The 21,586-nt window shown below is 39.8% G+C and overlaps 1 protein-coding gene across 1 annotated transcript in view; it reads right to left on the bottom strand.

Annotated features, from left to right (window-relative positions):
- Positions 1-1,344: 1,344 nt before the first annotated feature.
- Positions 1,345-21,586, bottom strand: part of EPSTI1 (epithelial stromal interaction 1) — a gene marked incomplete at its 5' end in the record, with an annotated part of 52,038 nt that continues 31,796 nt past the window's right edge. Inside the window, 6 exons of the mRNA XM_082492775.1 lie at positions 1,345-1,961; positions 3,431-3,463; positions 8,409-8,514; positions 10,050-10,123; positions 13,056-13,139; positions 16,362-16,455. Of these exons, the coding sequence (XP_082348901.1) occupies positions 3,443-3,463; positions 8,409-8,514; positions 10,050-10,123; positions 13,056-13,139; positions 16,362-16,455 (379 nt within the window). The 3' untranslated portion in view covers positions 1,345-1,961; positions 3,431-3,442. The remainder of the gene's footprint in view (positions 1,962-3,430; positions 3,464-8,408; positions 8,515-10,049; positions 10,124-13,055; positions 13,140-16,361; positions 16,456-21,586) is intronic.

Here is a 21,586-nt window from a genome sequence, read left to right on the forward strand (position 1 = left end):
CCAGACATCCTACTAACATCAATTCCTGGATGCGTGTAACTTCTTATCATTGCCATTGCAGGCTATGGCTCTCAAAGACACTTCCTGGGCCACTGTTCATATAGATTTGTTTGTTCTGTTCAGAAAGATAGGAGAGGAAAAATTCAGATACTTCACCATTAAAAAAGGCTGGCATAGTTAATGTCTGAAATAGGTTGTAGAGAGCATTTCAAATAAGAGATTGAAATGCTGGATAAGGGGAAGCACTTTGAAGATTGTGATCAAGTTTCATCTTTGAAGACAGCCAAAAGAAAGTAGACAAGCTTAATGGAAGAGGTTACTCAAGGTGACTTGCCATCGCTGTTACTGAATGTGAAAGTAGCAGGTTAATAAAAAGTTCTTCTTTTTCTTTGGATACAGAAACACAGCAACATGATCACACTGAATTTTAACTTGTCAGTGACCACGGTGACTTCCCTTCCCGCTCAGCTTCTGCCAGCGGGGTCTAGGGGTATTGTATGTCAAGTACAGAGAGGCTGCAGGTTCACTACTTCAAAAAGACCACCTACAAGTCTGAGTCTGATTAGAGTACAATACAAGGATCTGATTAAAGCAATGACATTTCCTTTAAAATGTATGTGCATGCATGGACATATATCCCACCCTGCAGACGTTTAGCCCCAGACCTGATATCTACTAAAGGAGACTGGGTGAGGGAGTTCTTGGAGGGAGATGTGAATTTAATTTCCAAAGCCGCAGTCTGACAGCACAGCCAAGTACCACTTGCAATACAGTGTCACTGTGTAGGTATGCAAAAGTCTTCCCAAGGAATTTTCCCAGTGTCAGATACTTAAAAAAAGGCTAAACCACCAAGCATTACCAAGATCTCCAGCATTTCCTATTAATATCAGCTAGGTAGTAGTATGAGAGATTTGAGTAATTCTCTGAGGCAAAGAGAGCCAAGGGCAACTGCAGAGAGTTCCAGAGGGGAAAGCAAATATAGCAACATCCATAGTTCAAAAGCAAACTTCAGGTGATCCATTATGAAGTTTCCATATTGCAAGGGTGATGGGAAAATATCGTGGCATGCTTGCAAACTGAAAAAAAACCTACTCAGGAAACCTTTAACTTTGTTGAAGACATACTTGTAAATGCCGCGATACTTTCTCTTGTCTCCGTGGTTTATCTAATATGTACTATGGACCCTTCTTTTCCATTAGAAATACCTCGGTCATGTATCTGACTTTTGCAAAGCGTTAAAATGTTGCCATCTGCAGAAACAGTGAGATATAAATTAAATTCCATTAGACTAGGGGGAAAAAGAAAAGCAAGAAACTAAAGCTAACCTTGCAGTAGTTTTCCCCACTCAAGTAACAGAAGTTACCAAGGTAAAACATGCAAAGCAAAAAACTGGTGTATCATATCACAAAAAAATCAGTGTAATTTCAAGTTTTATTTCTTTCATGTGTTGTATTTTGTAAGAACATATTTAAAAGATCCTGTCTACAACACACACATCTGTTTCTTCAACCAAAAACACCCAAACCACAAACACTTTTCCTTCCCATCCCAAAAGAAAACCCTCTACATGCTTCTTTAGTTCAAGTCTCTGTGACTTTTTTGGTTGGGTACAGAGCAGCAAGTAAACACAGATATTACTGCAGCTTCTGCAGTCACTAACGTCTTCTTTTTCTGAGATCCCAAAGACTATGATAATTACATTCTGCAAGAGGCAAAACAATTTATGAAAAAAAATGACACATTTTCTTATTAAAAATTAAATAGGTCTTTCATAATCAGCTGCTTCAAATATGCGTGAATAATGACAGCTAGAAACCAGTCTCTGCAGATAGCTCATGAAGTGGGTGTGAAGCTAAAGTCAGGGTAAGAAAAAAAATCACAATGATAAAAGAGTGCTTTCTTGGAGCTTTTACAAGGTCATTTGGCCAAGGCCAGATAAAAGTGAATATTTCTCCAATACCCTGCAACAAGAGGGAGAAAACAGAATTAAAAATTATCTTTTGCAGCAAAAACAAAAAATCAAAGTCAGCTTCTCTAGGATTAAGTCCACTGGAAAATAAAGTCTCTCTTTTCTTCCGACAGGTTTTAGCTGTTAATTATGTAAAGCCTTCATGAAGGGATTTCTATCTTTTTGTAAATTTAATTCACAAAATGTCCTAATTATCTGCCGACATATTAATAACTCTTTGAACAATATATTAATGTAGCAAGCTGAAATGTGCTTTCCAAACAACAGTAAAACAGGCCTTAAAAAAGTACACCCATCCATAATTCTTGTACAGTTCATATGCAAACATACTATTGGTATTGTAGATATTGTGAAAAACAACAAAGAATCCAATGTGTTGAACTCCACAGTTTACAAAACCTAATAATATTGTGGGCTGCAAAAGATGGTGATTTCTTCCCCTGGGGGGAACTGCCTTTATCTACTCATTGTCATTTCTTTAGTGAATATGAGTTAATTTTTAATAATGGTTTTATTCCTCACAAAACTGAAAAGATGACTCATGGGAGGCCAATAATATTATTTAGATACCGTCTTCAGAATACAACCCTGCTGCAAAAAAATACTAAAATATGTGTAGGAGCAGAAAATGAGGAAGAAAGTCCCAGAAGAATATCTGCATTTGTGGGAGAAAAGTTTAAAGCAAGGGGCTTTATTAAGTTTGATTTTTTTAAAATTCCTCTTCATAAGATCCTGGCCCTCAAAAAAAAAGTTATGTCAAAGCCATCTCCAAAGGCAAGAATAATGTGTGTCAGTACCTGAACTTGCTTCAAAAGTCTTCAAGCCTAGAAGTAAAGGCTTTGCACAAATCTTTATATTGGAACAGGGAATTAGGGCAGGGAACCACTTTCAGAAAAGAACATAGGTGCAGTGAGCCTTATGAAAAGGTAATTTGAAAACAGGGGGCCTCATTCCTCTGATTCAATAGCGGTCTTTTACTGACAGCCTCCACTGATACAAATAGTCTCCCTTTTTGCCTATGGGAAATAGCAGGGAGAATGCAGCCCATGACAAAGTCATCCTCTTTCACTTAAGACCACTAAAAATTTGCAGAGTTGCCTCCTGCATTTCCAGCCACATTCCTCACCTGCCCAGGTTTATCCAGTCACAGTCCACGACACACAGCGTATTGAGGTTTTAGCACTAAATATCAAGGCACTCCCAACAGATGCCTTCCATGCCATCAGCACTTCCTCTGACTTGAAATACACATTCTGCAGTTCTTTATGAGAACATGTTTCAGAATAGGTACGTGCCATTGCCTGGCCCCAAACTCAGAGTTAGAAAGCATTTATTTTAAGATCCTCTCTCATATCAGTTGAGAATTAAACCACATAAGCTGTCATAACGAAATGTCAAATGTGAAGCTAAATTAACACCAGCATTGGTACAAAAAAGAATGAACTAATTCATTATTCTTACCTTTATCCTCCTTTATTCCAAGTAGTTTGACTCCTGGATAAAAGAAAAAAATGCGTTAGTACAGTACAATGTACAGTACAATCATATATCTATGCAAGGAATTATGGTTATCCAGCTGTGTGGAACTTTCTTGATTACTCGGTGCCCTTTGCTGTCTTTTGAAACCACTTAAAATAACAAGTAAACCCTTCTGCAAGATGCCAGTTCTAGCAATAAATATTTCTTCGATTTGAACTCAATATGAATAGCAGGGCGTATTGACTCAGGAGATAAACAGATCTTGTCTTTGCTGGAAAAAATCAATCTAGAAGTGTTCCCAATGTCTTCAGATGCCTCAATCCTTTCTTGATCTCACACAATTTGACAGAGTGAAAAGTTTCTTCCACTCCTCCCCAGACTCCTGCTATTCTCTTTTAGGATGAGATTTTCAAAGGAAAGCATGATTGAGCTCAAAGTCAAGCCAAGCAGAACACATCTGCATATGCTGTTTGACTACCTTGTCAGAAGGAAGTCATTAAACTCAGCTACAGCATGCCTAGACCTACTCATCTGAGGTTCCAATATCGACACTGATACTTCTGCTGAGTAGTTTATTTATTTCCTGCCACCCTTCTTCCAGGAAAGACAAGCACACTACTCGATATAAAAACCTGCAACAACCAGTTTTAGGAAAAAAAATTATTAATCTTTCCAAGTCAGATTGTATGTAGACTAACCAGGTTAAAGCTAATTTAGCAAACCACATTCTTCATTAAAACAAATATAACCATTGTGGATTGCACCCTGGAACCTTCTCATATACATATTCTGCTCTCAATACTCCCATGTAAAATAAAAACTTTTTCTTTGTGCTGAGAAACCAGCACGTTCAGTGCAACTTTATCCATCTAAAAGTTCACGTAAGTCTGCATTAAAGACTGATTTTGTATGGAAAACTGTAGCATGCACGCTGGCCCTCTAACTTCAGGGACCTTTGAGCTATGGTTCTTTGCTGTGCAACAGTAAACCTCATGACATGCTCCCTCTCAAATTGGTAGCAAATAGCATAAATCAAGTGAGAGTTGAGACTCCAAAGAAACATTCCCATGGATCATGCTGCAAGAACCAAACCAAGTGCTAACCCACAAACCATGTTTATTTAAAATAGCTTTATCCATAAATCTTGTTTTTTCAAAACAGATTTATCCAGCATCCTTTGAGTTCCTGTTCTGCATCTGGGAAAGGAAAAGAATGTGGTTTCCTGTCACACTGCACCTGTGTATTCAGGGCATAGTTGCTTCCCACAATAAATATCTAGAATTATGCATCCACTGAAAGAGCAGAGTCAGCATCCAAGAGAGAATTTCTCATTCTTATGCATGACACCAGGTGTAATGGAGACATGAAACTGGAAGGTGTAATATGTCATGTTGTCTTCCACACTCTACTATAGCTCAGAGAGTTTCAACAAAACAACTAGTATTTCATTAAAGAAGAGTAGACATATAAATTTCATCCATTCACCACATGACCTCTCCCCATTAATAGACAAAACAGTCCTTGACAGCACTCCATTTCCACACAAAAAATAAATAAGGGCTTTGTTTCAGTCTTGCCATGCATTAGCACTTGGCCTCTGCAAATCCCTCCATACTTGAACATGGGGCAGGTCTCATAAGCAAGTGAATATAAAAATGTGCAACTGCTTTAAAGTTATTATTTTGTAAAAATAGAAATGTCTTAATATTTAAATAAAACTGATCATTTGTGCCATTACAGTGAACAGATACTGTCTCAGCCATAGCCCAGCTGAGTAAGGTTAAATCTTACTGATTATACTTTGATGTCAAAATGACAACTGTTATTTTTTTACCCTCCTGTCATAAAAGGTTTATTCTTATGTTAGAGACAATGGCAGCCCAAAGGACATCAAAATTTTCTTGATAGCATACATCAAGACTTGATGTTCTCTCAAGGGTGCAGTCGCTTGCAGAGAGAAATGGAAATTCATTAATTTGTCTTCCCATTAAAAAAGGAAACCGCACAACCACCCAGAGAGAACCCTGGCATTTATAACCAAAAATGGAGAAAAGATTACTTTCATGAAGATACTTCTTGAAATAACAGCTTATAAATATTCCTAATAAAACACAAGATGTCTGGAGGGCAGACGAATTAATGGAAAGTGGTTTCCTACTATTAGGGGACAATTGGGCAACACATCTGCTTTCCTCTCCCCTGCCCAGACATAAACAATAAATTTGCCTTCCTGCCCTCCTCTCCATGTCCCCTGGGATATCCATGTCCCCTTTTGTCTCTCCTAGCCCCCAGGAAAGCAGGGCAGAGCTGAAGCTGCTCGAGAGCTGTGCCCACGCTGATCGGCTGCAGGGCTGCAGCCTGTCAATGCATGGAGAGCCCAGGTCCTTCCCACTGTCCCTCAGAGGGGTCTCTCCTCTGCCCAGCCATTGCTTTTCATGAAATGCATACAAACTTAATTGAGACTTATACTCCCTTTCAAATTGGGCTAAGATTGGCCAGCAGGCTGAAAAACTTATTACATGTACGCAGACACCATGATCATACAAACTTCATTTCCTTAGGAAACCAGGCTAATAGAAATAATAATGAAAAATACAGCAGATAGATCGATAACACGGTGCGATGTTCAGTTTCTCTAAGTGTGAAGCCATTGTGACTGGAAAGAGTTTAAACAGGAAAAAAAGAAGCGTTAAAAGAACAAATATTTATTCTTCGGTGCCACAGCACGGAAGGAGCAGGCTCAAAAATTACCTGCAGGTCTTAACTTTGGAAACCTTTTTCATTTCTTTTAATCTTAGTATATAGTCTGACCTGCTTCGGTTAGCTCCCTTGTAATGTAAAACACCATGCTGCAGACTACATGATTTGTAAGCCCCACCTGGAGTTCAGCTTTTTTTGCTGAAAATCCCAAGGGAAGGGAGAAGATTCTTGGTATAATCAAAGACACTGAGGTTGCAGCCTCCAGCCTATCTTTTGAGAGATATTTTTCTTTCTTGCTCCTGTTACCAATAATAATTTCTAATTCCTTTCAATGATTACATATCCTTTCATAGTTTATTCTTTCTCCGCTTTGTTTAGTCTTCTAATCTCACATCATAGCATCAAGGAAAAATGGATAATCTAGCATTACCCAACGGAAGGCAGGCTCCTTGGGAGCCATTAAGTAAACGTCAGAGTAGGAAATTTATCACTTCTACACACAGGGTTTTATTGCATTTGTGTTGATGCATTCTTTGAATATATGTATTTTTTAAAAAAGCATAGATTGGCTGCATATGTCACAGAGCCGTCTGTTGTTAAAATTGTGCCTGGGCTGAGTGCACTTGTTTGGTGGTACCAACACCTTCCTTGTGGAAGAGGACATATGGCATCTGGCTTAAGGCAAAACCCCACTCCCTCTGCGGACAATGGCAAGGTTTTCAGTGGTGACAGCAGGCGCTCTGATGGAGATGCTTGAGTTTAGATACTGGGTAACTTGGCAGTTACACCGGCCTTTTTTCGAGTTTATCAGGAAACAGTTTACAAATTGGGATAAAGGACACAAAGTGAAATAAAAAGAATGATTTCTGCCCTTGCTGCCTTTGTTAATCTGGCCCCATTTAGCAGACTTTACATTTTTCCTCTTACTAGGTATCAGTTGGCTCTGTCCTACCTGAAGTCTCTAATTCTGCTATCCGCAGACAAGCCATCCTTCAGGAGATGGTTCAGACCTGTCACACAGAGTTCTCTCTTACTTGTACTCTTTTACTAGCCTGGACACCTGTAGTTTGGCTTCCGACAGCTCCTGGATTTCCTGGCACATGATACAGGCCCTACCAGTAAAGCCCCTAACCAGCTGGTTCTCCAAGCAACCGCCCACAGACCTTATGGGAGGTTGAGCTGGCAGGTCCTGCCTCCTCTCAGCAAGACCAAGAGAATTGCTACACACAAAGGCAGCCTCAGCCTGAGGTTCCTGAGCCCTCTGCCATTGCCCACAGCTTGCCCAAAGCTTGTAGTGATTAAGACACTTTTTTTTCCCGTTCCAGTATCTGGAAAACTCCAGCATCAAGACTATCTGCTTCTTTATCATGCCTTAATTTTGTAGATGCTTGAACCCAAGACTTCCTGGCATCCGTCTGCCAAGATACACATCCGCACCAGACAGCCCAACTAATCCCTTTCAAGCTTTTCTGGTTATCAGCTAAACATCTTTCTCTACACTAGCACATTCACTAAATTCTCTTAGACTGTCATCCTTTTTCTGCTCAGTCTTTGTAAATCTTCCATTTTTTTGCACTGTGGTCCTCTCAGCAGTGGAATTTCAACCTAATGGAAATTTCCATGATGGGAATGCTACAGAATATGTTGTGTTTTTTTTTTTTTTTTAACACTGAAAAGTGCAATTCTAAATAACAGTCACATTAATGCCTCATTAGGACAGCTGAGAAGATTTAATGGCTGTTTAATAGGCTACAATCAAGATATATTTTCTTCAAAGAATCCTTAAATATACTATGTATATTTAAATTGGATACAATTGGGTCTTCTTTGTCACGATTTTATACAGGTAAAAGATGAACAGCTGTACCTTTCATGGGATTTTTTCCCTCCACTTTCATCATTTTCATCACAATTCACAGCATTTCCAAACACCTTTTATTTAAAGACTTTCAAAACATCCCTTACGATTTCACCACCCTTGTTCTGAACTTAAGAGAGCACCTGGATGCAGTTCCTTGCAGTAAGTACCTTGCATGCAAAGCAACCAAGTTCTGTTGCAAGAGCAGCTGTTGTCCCTCCCATTTGAACGGCTTATAGATTTAAGACAGGATTTTTTCTTAAAAGCTATTGTAGGCAGCCAGCCAGGACTGTAAGTTCTGTCAGGCAGGCTAAATGCACACAGACACATAATAGTGTCTGGTGAAAAAGTCAACTTTTAAACAATCCCATTGCTTTCAGCTTCTGCACCCAAAAAGCTTACCCAGGCGCCGTTACTGAGGTAGTCCAGACTCCCAGAATATCCGGGTTGGTAGATACTATTAGGTTGTGTTTTGTTCTGAAGTCTGTCCAGGAAAGCATTATTTACCCTTAAAATACAACAACAACAAAGAAATGATCATTGAAGGTAGCTGAGGAATTCACAAGCTTTTGAATTTTAACATTCTGCGAGTGGCTTTCCCTAGTCTCAGTTCAATACTTATCTTCCTATGTTTTTTGAAGCCTGTGCTGAATAACCATGGACTGGCATAAGATAGGGTAGATTTAATTTTCAATTCACTAGGTGCATCCTTATCCTGTGATCAGTCCGTTGTGATTAAAAGGAATACCTCGGCTGCTATGAGAAATGCACCAAAATTCTCCGCAGAAAGAGGACCTGCATACCACCACCCACGTTATCAGGGAGATGAGCTATTTTGACAGTTCACCTTAGGTAGTCTTTCAGCCTTCAGTGCACAAGGATGGTTTCTAGAAGTACTGATTTCCTAATGCCAATGAAAAAAATCCACTTAAGCTTGTTACTAATAGAGACAATTTGTGTAGCTGACAACTTTCCCTACCATCCAGCTCTGAAATCAACTCTAGTATTTTCTTGTACCACTTTATCAATCTGGAAAGCATGCACATGTACAAACACACTTTTCCCCAATGTGTTTTAAATATTTTCAAACCTTCTGAAAACTGTTTCTTTTTCAACCCCATTAATGCTTAGGACTGACACACATGCTTAGACATGACTGTTGTTTTAATGTTTTACAATGCTATTGGTAAGAATGATGTAAAATGCAAGATACTGGATTATTTCTATCCAGGGACATGAGATGGACTGAATCAAAAATCCTTCATTAACTTCTATGGGTAATTATCTCAATATCTTTGCTAGAGAAAAAAAAAAAAGAAATGAAAGCAGTACGGAGAGTGGTTGCCTACAGAAGTAATTTTTTTTATATTTCCCTAATGATATAAAAAAAAGAAACAAATGGTGTTTTTATTTTTGAGCCTGAGTGTTGTTTCTTTTTACCAGCAGAAAACAAAGCTGAGAATAAAGCTGTGCTTCAAGATAATGGAAAGTCAGTTAAGTGACAGAAGTGCAAGATTAGAACTGCTGCACGCAGAGAGAGCACAGCAGTGGGGCACAGCCTGGGGCGCGCAGCAATGCAGCTGCAGAAGGCTTTGCTACACTGCAGCTTCTATCTCTATTGATATCAAATCCCATGTTTAGCTCTGCCCGTTAACCTCAGTGACAGTCAACCACAAAATGTGGCATGGACAAAAGTAGCCCATTCTAAAAGAAAGTAAAATTAAATACATAGATACATACATACATAAATAAAATGCTTCCCAGCTGAAAATACTGTATTAGTAGTTACCCATGAAACTACTAATAGTTTCTATCCTACGCTGATAGGATAAATAAAGTGAAAAGGGCACTCTGTATCATACTGCATTACAGTGAGCAGCTGTAATGATGGATATTAGTGGCTCATTTGCAGGCAAAGTTAAACCAGAGGCAAGGTCAGGGATCCTCATTGCAATTGTGTTCTAAAGCATGAATTCCTGCAATTTTGAGAGCCTTTCCAGATAGGAATTCAATTGAAGTGTATTCTGCATTTTTGCATCGTACCTCCTCTGTTCCTTTTGATGTGCTCTTGTCCTGGCTTCCTCTTCCAGCTTTTGTTTAAATTCCATTAATTCAGCCTGGGAACGATAAAAGTTAAAAAAAAAAAAAAAACACAACCAAACCAACAAACTTACTTTTAATTAACATACCTATGTTGCAAACCCAATTAATTCCACATGGTGCTAACTTCAGCTGTAGCCACATGTCATTCCCAGAACTTCTCTCAGCAGCATTTTATTTATGTGACAGCACTATGTTAAAAACTGAGTTCGTTTTTCTGCTCAGCTTCGCACTGCATGAGTTTTGTTTGTGCCTTAAAAACCGGGAAGTTAGAAGATTTAGAGATTTACAGTCCTACACTTAAAGGTGTTTGTGTGCCATACACCAGTCTGCTTCCCCTTGCCCCAACCCACAGGTTGAAATTTCCCTGGGGGTCCAAGGGGAAAGACAGCTGAAGTCATCTAGCAGGAGCAGACAAAGCCATCACGTCCATAGGGTACAAAGGAGTCATGCCCTTCGCCTCCTGCCTCCATGGAGGGAGAGGAGAAGATGAGAACGAGAGTACATGGTGGGGTGTGTGACCTCCAGCTCCCTGGGGCTCCCCCAAGGGTGAGGGAAGAGCAAATGGTACCTCTTGGTGTGGTGAAAGCGTGTGCAAGCTCCCAGCGTTGCAGCAGCCTACCATCCTCACATTACGTAATGTTAAAGTACATAAACAGTTTCAAAGGGAATTCTTTTCAGAGGAGAGTTTGCTTATGCAGTTTCAGCCGGGACTGCGAAGGCAACACAGCCTGTGTGACTCTGCTTTGCATGTGTGCTTGTTTGTCTGGCTCTTGCTCCCTGCAATGCACCCAAAAATCGAAGATGCAGATTCTTCTGCAAAGAAAGTTTGGCTTTTAGGGCGAGGGGGAAGGGATAGGAACCAACCCATCTTTCATATTTTCCATAGCAACTGAGCAGCAGTAGGAATAGGAACTAAAATAAAATGATGCGGTTAGATAAAAGCTTCAATAACTGAATGGAACCACAAAAGTTCTTTAAAAAAAATCAATTTAAGTGGAACATTAAATAAAAACTACGCAATAAATGTATGAAGAAAATCAATAAGTGAGAATGTGTTGTGTATCAATATTTGTCTAGCCCTAAAAGAAGAAACAGGATTAAGAAATAAAAAAGCCAACCTTAATTTTCACTGTTTTAAATAACTATTCAACCTGAAAATTAAAACCCGGTATCTGACTTTCCAATATGCTGAGTCCTCTCTTGGAGTAATGTTCTGAAATATATCGTGTGTATATGATGCAGTGTTCAAAGCGTACTGAAAATTTCTAAATCAAGCAATACATACTAAAACCTGTTCTGAAAAAAAAAAGGAACTGACAATACCTATACATTTTATAGCTACACTGTGCTAGGAGGTACACACAAGACAGAATTCACAATTACCTTAATAAATATCAGTTTGAAGTAGAAACAAGCCAACATATATCTGAGGGACAATTATTGGAGCCTTTAAAATACATATTATTTACAGTAGGTTTGTAAGTAGTGCATTACTCTGCCCAATAGATAGCAGTGACTGTGAAGGCAAGGAGTGCTTGGAACTGTGTACCAAGAAAGAGCAGCATTAGAAACAGCCAACACCTTCTTAGCAATCTGTGGAAATCAGCAAAGAGTCTAAAGCTCTGCTCGAGTCCCTTAAATCAAATTCATTCATAAAGCAGGGGCATGCTAATTCACATCTGTAGTTATTTTCTCTATGGAGGAACAAATGTAAAGAATACAACAGCTACAAGCCTTACACCCATCAGGACTACCTTTCAAAGACTTTTCTTCTGTCTAGTTCCCGTGAATAAGCATATACCTAACGGGAAAGCAATTACAGAATCACAGAATGGTCAGGGTTGGAAGGGACCTCTGGAGATCATCTAGTCCAACCCCTCTGCCAGAGCAGGGTCACCTACAGCAGGTTGCACAGGACGGCGTCCAGGTGGGTGTTGAATGTCTCCAGAGTCGGAGACTCCACAACCTACAATTAAGAGCCTCCTTTTCCCCACCTTTTTGTTTCCAGCATCCTGGCTTCTAGAATACTATGAAATAAGGACACTTATCCCCAAAACTTAAAGAAAGATATGCCGGGTGGGGTGGGGGGTGAGCCACTTGTCTGGCTCTAGTAGAAACTCACCGCATGGAATTTGTTGTGCTGAGATTCTGCTTCTTGGGAAGTAGTTTAACGTTAATTTGGATGTTGGTAACAGCAGAGGCATAGCAAGAGGCTCAGTATTTGCTAATATGTTTTCAAATGATTTGCAGTCAATGCTGCCCCCCCCATACTTGCATAGTCAGACTTGGAGCCAAGAGAGACAACACAACGCAGTGCTATTGTCTTGTGTAGATGAACTTTTATATGGATATGTTACACAAATCCATGCCACAGGGACTACAGTGGTTCAGATGCATTTCAGAAGATGGAGTTCAAACATGCAGTTACAGCATGCCTGCTTTTTAGACAATTCAAAATTCTTCATTCAGGTGGTTAGCAAGGGAACAGAGAAGCAAACAGGCTTAACAGCAAATCTGAGTGCTTCCACATCCCCATTTGGGGAGGCAGGGCCCACGGGCCTCCATTCTCTAAAAGGAGACTATTCAGAGTCTGAGATCATCACGAATATCTCAGTGAGATTACTTCTGCCTGAAAGAAAGGAAATTGGTTTCCTTAGCCTATGAAATTGGGTACCATGGTCAAAAAATGCTCTGTGCAATTGTTCAAATGGAGAGGTGAGCAGGAGCTAGTCATCCAGATGCAAACAGCCTTGAACCCAGAAGATAATTGTGCTGTCCGTGTCCAAATTTTACAGCTTGGCTCATCTCTCTCACATTTGAAAACAGTGACTAAATCACTTTTGCTAAAGAGAAACTCGGTGTGTAGGCCACAAGTAATCAATGTATTTAATTGGTTTCACGGCATGCAAAAATGATACAATATGCAAACTATTTATGTACAATTACCTTCCTCCGTTGTTCTTGCTTCATTTCCTCTAATCTTCTGTTTTCATCCTCTTGAAGAGCTTGCTTATAAGTATGGCTCCTAGACTATTGTTCAGCAAAGAATACAAACATATTGGTGTGGGGAAAGGGGGGACCAAAATCCCAAACCTTATTCCCTAATCTTTATACAGGTAATTAACAAAACAGAAATGGCTGAATGATTCCAGTTACTCAAAAAACAGATTAGTCTCAAGATTAGAATTTAAACAAGAAGTAGTCTAATGCTTCTCAGTCATTCGATTTGGCTGAATGTCCACCTGCTCATCACAACCAGGCAGCCACAGCACATGCTATTCTGTGTCCCAGTGGCAAACATAAAGATTCCCTGAGAGTTTTGTGAGAAAACACAATCAGGATATATGATAGTGAGGTGGGGTATTCTGGGAAGAAAGAAAAGCACTGAAAATATTACCAAGATAACAAAGCAGAAGGGAGTGTGGTAATAGAGGGGAACCCAGTAGTATTTCCACAGGAGTATTTCCACAGGGCAACAGAAGCTGAAAGATCAAGGCTGCTGTATTATTTGTGGTCTAGAGAACCTAAAATCTGATCTACACATAATGAATAAAGTATTCAACTCTGTAGGTTTTCATTACAATAACTAACCCTGTCTTTCACAAGTTGTAGTTGTTATCAAAGAACCAGGCTACCATTAGGATCTTATAGGATCCTCAGGATCTTATACGTAGGAACTTAACTGTAAAGTCTTTGAGCAGGTACATGGCATAGCACACTAAATAATGAGCCAGTATAATTTGAAACAAGGAGTGTGCAGGCTTGACTTTAGTGAGGAATTTGTTGTAGGTCTACACAATGTTCTCGAAACTTGATATATGCGTACAGAATGACACCATTAAAACGACAGGCACATCATTTGCTGAAAAGACTGAATAGAGAAAGCAATTATTAATAGCTCAATTTTGAGTTGGGAGGAGTTGTTACATGTGTCCAGGGAGACTCATTCTGTGTCCAATATTATTCATTACTCTCCGTAATGGCTTGGAGAATTGTGTGGAGTGTATGTTAATCAAGTTGGAAGACAGTAAAAATCTACACAGGGTTGGTAACACTTTGAAAGACAGGATTAAAATTAATTATGAGCTTGATTAAATAAGTGAGCCAAAAAAGTCATCAATGACAGAGTCACTCCAAAGAAGTTAAATTTGTTCACGTACATCAAGTAATATTTGACACTGACATTCGAACTAGGTGTGCTAAATTAGTATCACTATCAAAGAAATTATGTGAAGGAAATAATTTCATCAATATTACATTGTTCCAAACTTTTTTGAGAACATGAATTTTAAATTTAAAAAAATCACATCTATATATGCCCCCTTTTAACATGCATGTCAGGCACTTCCTAAGCTTATCACACTTCACTATTTCAAATACATTGTTCCTGAATCTTTTAATTACTCCAGACAAAGCACAGGTCCAAGATAACATCAAAATTAGAGTTCAAGTTTTCCCACTGGTTTAGCATTTTGGTACTACGCCAAGTTTATTTAGATAACAACTCATTGGTTATGTGCTTCAGATTCCTTACACAAAGCACAGAGGCTGTGCATGTGCCTATAGATTGTACCTCATTCAAATTGCTTGGGAAGACATTTTGTTAACTGCTTTGCTGCATTATAAGCACGTGAAGAATTGATTCACAAAGCTATAGAAATGTTGCCACACAAAAGACATGTATAACATCAGCTGATAATAATAAAACCCAGTACAGATAAACTGTGTATTTTGCCTGCTTGGATGCTGGTGGAGCCAAAGATGAACTCTAGCATGTAATTTGGCATAACTTATTAAGAAACCACTGAAAAACTGGAACGAGAAAGGCACACATAGGTAGGTGAAGTAGAAGGCAAAGGCTAAAATTAGGACCTGTATGTCTGAAAGAATTCAGTGTTCCTTCAGACATCCACCCACTTCTGTACAGGTATGAAGACACCACACTTAAATGCTGAAATCCAAGCCAGTCCTGGGGACATGAGCTCACTTGTCTTCACAGTTCAATGTTCACACTATATGAAAGGCTGCAGAGCTGGGTCTTCCCTACTAAAGAAAAAGCTTCCCACTGTTTAGAGCGTCGGATGCTTCAAGAGGGAGGTAGAAGTGGTTTCAAGACATCTTTTTTCCCTTCCCATAATCCATCTTGCTTATCCACCCAGGACTACAAAAGACAGTCTGAAAGCCACTCTCCTGCAAATGACCTCCTGCCCAGCGTTGCTGGGTGGAAGTTGGCTCCTTCAGGCTATGTATCTGCCTGCATACACTTAAGATTTCTTTAGGGTTTTCAGAGACACAAAAAGACCTGAGGAATCAAAGGGGAAAGGAGCCTATTTTCAGTATCACCTTCCCTTTTCATGCAATGAAAACCAGGAAGAGATACTAGAGACAAGACAGAGCTGTCATATATTCTGTTTGAAGCAATTTCTGTAATGGGAGGGTCTTGCACATTTCCAAGGCTTCCAAGGAAATATGGAAGTAAATCTTTCCCTGCCTTTACACAGCTCTTGGTGTTCAAAGTTGTATACAACACAGGGCTGCCCAGACTGGATAATTCCAAGTTTCTGCTTGGAATGTAACAACAATTTCTGTCCACTTGGGTGCCTGCTCTGTCTTCCCCCAATTACAAACCTCCCAAAAGGAGAAATACTTCTGTCCCAGGGTTAATATTCCTCACTGCATTTTTACATCAGTAGGAAAGCTTGGTTTAGACATGAAGAGACTGATCATATGTGGAAAAGCCTTTTTGAGGCAATTAGAAAATGAAACTTAAGCAATACTTTGTCTGTTTCCTAATTACATTGGTATTTACCAGGCTCATTCAAACTGGGACAAAGTCCCCAAGCAGTCTATGGAATCACTTTTAGGATGCAGTGAGAAATAAGCTTCTCTTCTAACTAGATTTTCAATGAAGTAAAGCATCCACTAACATGAACTAGTTGAGATTTCATAAAAGCTTGCCACCAACGGATGGGTACAGAGCACATTTAAGATTCTTGTCTGACCTTAGAATATGAATATGGCTCTCATTTATCAGAGAGATCTGTGAGCAATAAGGGCAGTCCCCTACTATGTAAGATACTCTGCCAATATGACAGAGACAATGTAGGCAATCTCATTCAAGCAGAAAGACTCCTTGGTACTCACTGAGTTATGTTGAGACAATTAAGCTCAATTAGAATATTCTAATATTACACTATTGACAGCACCTGGAAAGCTGACAGAAAATATAGCACGTGCCATGGTTTTGCTTACCCATGCTGTAGATTCCGGGCCATGATTAGCAATCTGACAGGAACCACTCTTTGGCAAACCCAAGTCCAATCTGTTCAATAATTCATTGGTTTTGCTACAAAGAAATCCAATCCAAATAGAATTGTTAGTGCTTCATAAAAATAAATACAGCTTTTTATTCCACCCTTGGAATCTAGCCTAGACGTTTTATCATGTGACTGCTGGAAAACATCACAGGTGAAACAAAAGGTTATGGAGACAGGCAGAATGAAATGGGACAGAGGATAAAGAACCCATATTGTGGATAAGACGTTTGCTGGGAGGAATTTTTAAGCAAACAATTATTGTCATTTGCATATTTGGGATCTGCAGTGGCTATGCTTTCTTTCTTCATTGTGAAGCTCCTAAAACACAGACCTGCATACCATTGGACTTCATCAGGATGCAACTGCTTCACTGAATTGTTGCAAATCCTTCTACCAGCTTTATAAATCTCAGATAAGTAATTTAAAAGATTATTTTAAAGAATTTTCCTTCATGGTTAATACAATGCAGCCTTACAACAGATTGCTTAATCAAGCAGAAAGACTTCAAAGCATTCTGTGACACTGAAAAAAAAATACTTGTCTTCAGTTGAAGAACTGCACATCATCGTGATTTCTTATTCTGGCAAGGACAATTTTATTTTTCCAATTTCATCCTTTATAAGCCAGATTTTCAAAGTAGCATCGCTTTGCTCACAGTTCCAACCAAGTAGAGTTAAACAAAGTCACAAGCAACAACATAAACAAATGTTAAGAATAATACTGCGATCAGGAATCAGTTTCCTAACCTGCAGTTCCAGGCACATCTGTTCAAGTATTTGCTCGCTCAAAGAATAGAATTAGTGGAAAGAGGCAATTTTATTTCTGTGTACAGGTTTGGAAAGCATGAAAGTACTGAAATGAGAGCGGAAAGAGTGCTTCAAGAGGCATTCAACACAAAGATTTACTCTGCTAACAGGGCAGCCAGCTAGCTCTGTGGGGGAGAAGATGCTGCTACCACAGACAGCTACTTAACCTTGGAGAAAAAGCCTTGGCTGCCAAAGAGTGATGATGACTAACTGGTGAAACAGACTAACAAGTCCGTTTTTGTCTTTCACTCCACGATCTGAAACAGTGAGTAGATGCATATTTGGAAAATGTCCTGCTGGTCAGTGAGTAAATTGACGAGAAGTGAGGAAAAAGAACAAGAACCCACAAGTTCTTCTCTGCTACTCTACACAATACAAAACCACGTTACCACTTCAGGTGCAGGGTACTTGTTCAAGCTGTAGCAAGTCGTGCTTTTAGAGTCCCTGCATTCCCAGTTCACTCCCTTTCCTTCATTACCTGGGCAGTTAACACGGACATCAGCCAACGTGCAATACAGAAAGAACCAAGTGAAACATAAGATTCCCTGATCTACAAAGCACCTGTATATCAAGGTTAAATAAATTAATAGTCTTCTCATCCAAGCATTAAGCACACATATTTTTTCCATGAAAGATGAGTGGTTGAGTGGTGAGATTGCACAGGATAATTTGGGGAACTTGAAGTTTTAAATTGCAGATTTTGTGTTTCTCTACCTGTGCTAAAACTGCTAAAATAACAATTTATTTCTACACCAGAAAGACTAAGAACTCCTACAGAAAGTCTGGAATATATTTGAGAAGGTTGAAGCTCTGCAAAGAAATATCTGGCAACTTAGGGGTATACCTGAATGTCCTAATTCCTTATGGATGGCAAAAGAATGACATGGGTTATGTGGAAGTTCTTGCTATTTGCATAAAAATGGGGTGGAGGGTTAAGACACCGTATTTCCCGGATCAGCACACTGACAGATGAAAAGCTAACTCCATTTCACTATTAGAAAAGATGATTACAAGAGTGGAAGCAAATGAAATTTCTCAGCAAGACCGTGTACTGCCTTTGAATACAGAAAAACCCTACTACACCAAATTAAATAATACATTAATAAAATGTCCCTATCATAAGAAAGGGACTCAGGTTTCCAAACCCGACTATAGAAAAACGCAGTCAATCCAGGCATATATGTTAATTCCTTGTGTATCATCTCTATGGCAACCCAGCAATGCAGCTGGAGTTGCCAGACTGTCAAAATATTGTCTGAATGGTATTTTTTCATAATATTAAACCTAAAGTCATAACAATGCAGAGCACAGCATAAGCCATGCTGCAGGGAAAGGGGGAAGTTGGAGAGATGACAGTTCAATTAATGTTCCAGAGAGGAAAGCATTATCTCCAGAAGGAAATCAGCATTTCAAAGTGTCCATAGGTGTTCCACATTCAGACAGTTGGAGTAACATCTCACTCGTTTTCTAAAATTTCAAGGGCAATCAAAGATGCTAATAAAATGTGTTCCTCCAAACTAATTAATATTAAGGAAAGAAAAGCATGAGCTTAAGAAATTAATTTGAATACAGCAGTATCCTGATAGCCTTCAAAAACAGCTAGGCCAAAGGAGATCCAAAATTTAGACAAACCAAGAAGATGGCACCCTCCTAACAAGCTGGAAACCTGAGCTCTGACTGCCCCTAAGCACCAAGCTGAAGGGAAGAGAGACATCCAGAAGCCTTCCAGAGAGACATCCTTTAGGCCTTCCAGTACCTAAAGAGGGCCTACGGGAGAGCTGGGGAAGGACTTTTTACTAGGGCGTGTAGTGATAGGACGAGGGGGAATGGCTTTAAACTGGAAGAAGGCAGGTTCAGATTAAACATTAGGAAGAAATTTTTCACTTTGAGGGTGGTGAGGCACTGGAACAGGACGCCCAGAGAGGTTGTTGAGGCCCCATCCCTGGAGGTGTTCAAGGCCAGGCTGGATGTGGCCTTGGGCAACCTGGTCTAGTGGGAGGTGTCCCTGCCTATGGCAGGGGGGTTGGAACTCGATGATCTTCAAGGTCCTTTCCAGCCTAAACCATTGTATGATTCTGTGATTAAGCTGGAGCGATCTTATGAGGGTTTTTTGTCTTTCTTGGTAGCCCTGTTTCCCATTACACTGCTGGGAACAAGCCTTTTGCTCTGCTAATTAAAATAGGCTACTCCCATACTGGTGCATTTAATAGTACCAGGTGATACTCTCAGTATGGGAACTCAGCCATCTATGTTGTGGTAACAGTTCCCGGAATAAATTTGACCTGTTCCAAATAGCACTTTCCAAAACAACTCCTGGCTGCTGTCTGGGAATGATTGTCAACCACAAGTAACTCCCAACAGGCACTTTGGATGCAACCACCCCATTTTGGGACGTAGAAAGGTTTGCTAGCAATGGAAGCAGGCAGTCTCAGGCCTGTTGGCCTCAAAAGTGACAGTGATTGACAGTGTTTAATTTATTAGTACAGATGCCGCCATGGGGGAGTGAAGCACAATACTGGATTTGTGGGCTGAAGAACTCTTCAGAGCTGTCATGGGAGAATACTGACTCTGCTGCCACGATCATTCAGGAGCGGACAGTTCATGTTGCAGATGCTTTCTGTGAGTCCTCAGATTTACTGCTTTACATTTCACAACTATTCTTCAGCTTAAAAGCTATTACGTAAAAACATACACTTGAACCTCAACAAGTACATGTAAAATGAGGAAACGTGAATTTGCTAGGTGTTCCAGTGAAAATGGTGCAATTTAGGGATTTAGAGTTGGCACCCTGCACTCACAAGATACTTGTAGATCAGGGAATCCACAGGCATTTATTATTGTTTGGGACTAAATGCGTGTAACTGCCCACATTCCCACAGGGGTGAGACAAGAGGGTGGATATAAAAGCTAGGTTCCTCTGGCCGAGGTAGGAGTTCCTGTGCTCTAACAGGGTCAACAGCCTCAATAGACAAGAAGCAGAAAGTGCCACAGTTGGTGCCAGCATACAACTCTGGAAGACCTGAAGACCCACAACCGATCTCATTGCAGGACCTGAGGTCTAAAATCCTGTGCAGAATAAGGTCTTTAACTTTGTGTGTCATTTGGTCACATCTACAAGGCAAACAGAAGAGCCAGTCCTGAAAAGGATTCATCCTTAGGGACACGCATAAGGATATGGACACAGGGCCCAGCACTGTCCTCCACCCAAGACTCGCACAGCACCGCTTGCTAAGCTTTCCATTTGAGACTGTATTCCTCTCAGAACAAAGACGTAAAGAAAATAATTTTTCTGCCTACACATAAAGTTCTTGGTTTTAAGTCTGTTTTACAGACTAACATTAAAAATGCATCAATTAAAAAGGCTTCTTGTAATCTTCATTATTCCTTCCCAATGAAACCAGTGGCAGTTAATTCTTTTGCTTTAATTGATGGATATTGAAATGCCAGGATACAGAAAAATATACTGGCTTTTATGCCAGTGCTTTTGAAAAAAAAGCAGCACAATACTTTTGCATAGATCATAAATCTATTTATTTCTCTTGACAATTTTTAAAAGATAATAGCCACTCTTATTACTACCGACAACAAGAAAGCTCCTGAACTCCTTGTTCTCTCAAGCTGCAGGATCTCCAGCATTACAATTCTGCTCAAATGAATGTCCAGAAGTATGCTAAGAGCCATTCAAAAACGGTAATAAGAAATAACATTAAAGAATCCCACGCCAGGTAAATCATTATAGCAAGTTCAGATAGAAGACAATATGAGTAGTCGCTAAGACAACAGAAGTAGCATCTAATGCTGAATGACATGGACATATCAGCTTCCAAGTTCATTGCCAGTAAGCAATGATATTTCACGATTTTCTTCTAATTCAGCTGACAAACTAAGAACCATGCATAATGCATAGATAATGTTAGTTTCACACATCTGCCCAGAAGTTTCACAATGGTTTTTAAATAATAGGACTCCCCCTCTCAAAAACAAACCCAAACTTCATTCAAGACACATCTTTTTGCAGCACCAGCAAGCATATCTACACTTCTCCCCACTTCAATGTATTAAATTGGCTAACAACTTTCCCAACTTTTGCAGAAATTAAGATCAGTTGCTTAACTCTACCAAAGCCTACCCACAAAAAAAGCTGCCCTTCGTTTCAGTAAGGTCCATGGCGGATGTATTCTTACTGATGTCCTTGTTCCTTCCTCAGCGCGGGCTCTGCCGGCTCTTGCTATGACCCACAAGCTATGCTGGCTGGTACTAGGGCCATCGCTGCTCTGCTGCCATGTGGCCTAACAAAATCAAATGTTAAAATAGAAGACATTCTAGAAGTTGACACAAAGGTCAGCGAGATTGC

Source organism: Vanellus vanellus, assembly GCF_965231255.1.
Source record: "Vanellus vanellus genome assembly, chromosome: 1".
Lineage (NCBI taxonomy): Eukaryota > Metazoa > Chordata > Aves > Charadriiformes > Charadriidae > Vanellus > Vanellus vanellus.